The sequence below is a fragment of the Electrona antarctica genome (assembly GCF_951216825.1).
Source record: "Electrona antarctica genome assembly, chromosome: 17".
NCBI classification, from domain to species: domain Eukaryota; kingdom Metazoa; phylum Chordata; class Actinopteri; order Myctophiformes; family Myctophidae; genus Electrona; species Electrona antarctica.
Window position 1 is genome coordinate 35,629,893 of NC_136798.1, and position 3,081 is coordinate 35,632,973.

Sequence of the window (3,081 nt, forward strand, 5' to 3'; positions counted from 1 at the left end):
CGTGCATTCAACACAGCAGGAAAGAAGAAAAGTGCTGAGAACCTGTCTCCTCACGCCTGTCCTTTCGTTTTCCCCCTTTCAGTTTAAACACCAGATTATCCGTCCTTGTTTATCTATCTGTCAAACGGGTCAGTAGAGCTGGCTGCCTCCTCCGAGATCCAACAAGACAAACAATGTGAGAACAAAAATAGCCTATCCTTGCACCGGCATCTCAAGAAACGTCAGAAATGAGGCAGCTGCAGACGTTTTGAAACTATTTATAGTGTCAAATGTGGTCTCTGGTTTGACCAAAATCCTCTGTGTACAGATGCTCACACAAATAGTTTTAGAGATTTGAATAACACTTGAAGAGTCTAATTTACAGTCTGGAATTGGATCTGTTTTTGCTCTCACGAAGGTGCCAAATTATGCATTAAGAAGTAACCATACAGCTCTGTTTACATATTTGCATAGTTTTAGCCCCGCCATATTAAACCTGACACTCGCACTGAATTTTACTTAACGTTTCACTACATTATTCAGACTGAAAGCCCTTCCCACGGCAGCAGTTTCTGGGATGGGCGTTGCCCAAGCGGAAGTCTTCCACGATTGGTTCAGAGTCACACCAACCAACGCCGTGATTTTTTTTTTAAATGGCCGTTTCTAGCGATTCAGGGGCTTGAGCCACATTATGAATTATGGATCTAATATGCATTGGTGTCCCGTTCTGCTTTTACAGGTGATGTGAGCGCCTGGGCCTGGCCTGTACAGTATGAGTCCCGAAGGGGGAGAGAGAGGAGCATTCCCCAAACACACAAGACTTCCTCCATCTCCTCAACACCCGGAGGACAGGAGAGCTAGTCACACCACCCACCTCCCCACCCACCCCTGCCCCCTTAGCCAGAGAACCCACCCTAAAAACCCAAAGACACACAGGACCAGTGACCTTTACTACGATTACCACCACCTTGTTGTATTGTACTATGCAAACTGTACATTTTATGAACTGTAGATTGTACCTTAAGTTGGTTAAACATTTTGTGAGTGATTTGTTTGGATATGCCGATAATTATTTGGGAACGGGGGGGGGGGGGGGGAGGACTTTGTATAGTGAAATACGCTTTTTGATGTTAAGAGGGCGGGGCAGGCTTTTCTGTTGTATGTTTATTTTTTCTTGTCTAGTTCTGCCTTCACTGGGAATCACACTGTTACATTTTGTCATTCCATTGCAATCTTCTGCCTTTTACCTCACATACACACACCAACACGCACGCACGCACGCACGCACGCACGCACGCACGCACGCACGCACGCACGCACGCACGCACGCACGCACGCACGCACGCATGCACGCACGCACTCACTCACTCACTCACGCACGCACGCACGCACGCACGCACGCACGCACGCACGCACGCACACACACACGCACACACGCACACACACACACACACACACACACACTGCACCACTATTACTCACTGTCATAACAAGAGACATGGCCACACAGACTTTGTTCTGATTTTGAGAGTGTCTATATCTTATTATCCTAATATTGTTTTTAAGACATAGACTCCATCCTCAAAGCATCTCTTCTTGTATAGCATGCTCGATGTCGAGGTCCCCTTTAAAGCATTGGTGTGATTCTGTCGGCATGGTCGCGCCGACCCTGATTTGTTGATGTAAACCTTAACCCCTTCTGTGCCTATACAGTTGTCATTCCACGCGTGGAAGACAGAGAGAAACGCCGATAAGTTGAAGATGGCGTGCGTGTGTAAAAAGAAAAGAAAAAAGAGAGAGAGAGAGCGAGAGGGTTTGGAAAATATTGATTTGAGTCGTTCCAAAATTGGGTTTGTATAACCGGCCCCCCGCGGTCATCATGTAGAATAGTTTTATATTAAAAGAAATTCAATCAAAAACCTTTATGTTTGAAAAAAAAAAAAAAAGAGAAATCAGAAAGAAAGCCATGATTGCCTTGCTACCTCAGACTCATAGACACAGTTTCCGTTCGTGTGGTCTGTAAGCTTGTTTGAACTGAAGGTTATTATACCGTGTGCAACTAGCACATGGATGGAACACAAACAGCCCCAGTTCGGCATCCTATAAGCTTGTGCTTACTGTATTGATTGATGTACACTGCAATGAGGAGATAACCAAGTTTGGAAGAGGAGAACAAACAGAATTCCTATTACTGTACCACAATGGGTCTGTGTGGACTGCTGAAGCTAGCCGCCCGTTCCCATGAGTATTAACTGTCGTTTTTCCACTGGTCTTCTAGCACTGGTCCCTCACTTGCGTTGTGTTGTCGTGCTACTATTATGCTATCCTGTGAGACTTGTGACATTTAACAACACTACTATAATAACCTCCTCCCAGCTGTGGAATGGTGACCATTTTGATGGCGACGATGATAATGATAACTGTTATGAAGATTATTATAAACCGTACCATGGCAGAACTACGTTGTTTCTCCCGAGGTTTGTAGAGTAGATTGACCACACTATGTGTAATATGGCTACATTGTTTTATTCTAAATAAAAAAACGTTTTTTTTTATAACAAAATTGGTTATAGTCATTGCATTATTTACTTTAAAGGGGCACCACGTTGTTTTCCCAGAACCACCTGGACATTCCAGGAATCTACACATATCGGTGCAAGTCCATCTGAGCCACTTCTTTCATGGTTAGTTGGCCACTCTGATCACACCTAAACATGGTGGTGGGGAATGTTCTGTAGCAGCCTGGCACATGGCAGAATGTGGGATAAAATAAAGCCTGCAACAAAACATACACAAGAAAATTGGTATATTTACTTACAGTATGTATACAGTGGGGTCCAAAAGTCTCGAGTCCACTCTCGGTATGTGTCAAAGTGTCTAGTATGGCTGGGTCCATTTTAGGATTGTGTGACGGTCAAGGAGGCAACCTGTGAAATGATATACTGTTATGCTGCCTGTTGTTAAAGGAGCATTCAGTGATTTGGGTGATTTGGAAAACCACCCAGTCCGCCCCGGTAACAAAATGTGCACATGCACACGCTCTACAGTGGGGGGAAGTGCAACAGCATGTGCACCAAGGCCCGCCCCCACACATGATTGGAG

General features: G+C 44.9%; 1 protein-coding gene across 1 annotated transcript in view; it reads left to right on the plus strand.

Moving 5' to 3' along the window:
• The window catches only part of utrn (utrophin), a 344,298-nt gene extending 341,766 nt beyond the window's left edge, over positions 1-2,532 (plus strand). The window contains exon 80 of the mRNA XM_079527087.1: positions 719-2,532. Within this exon, the coding sequence (XP_079383213.1) occupies positions 719-727 (9 nt within the window). The 3' untranslated portion in view covers positions 728-2,532. The remainder of the gene's footprint in view (positions 1-718) is intronic.
• The last annotated feature ends 549 nt before the right edge of the window (positions 2,533-3,081 follow it).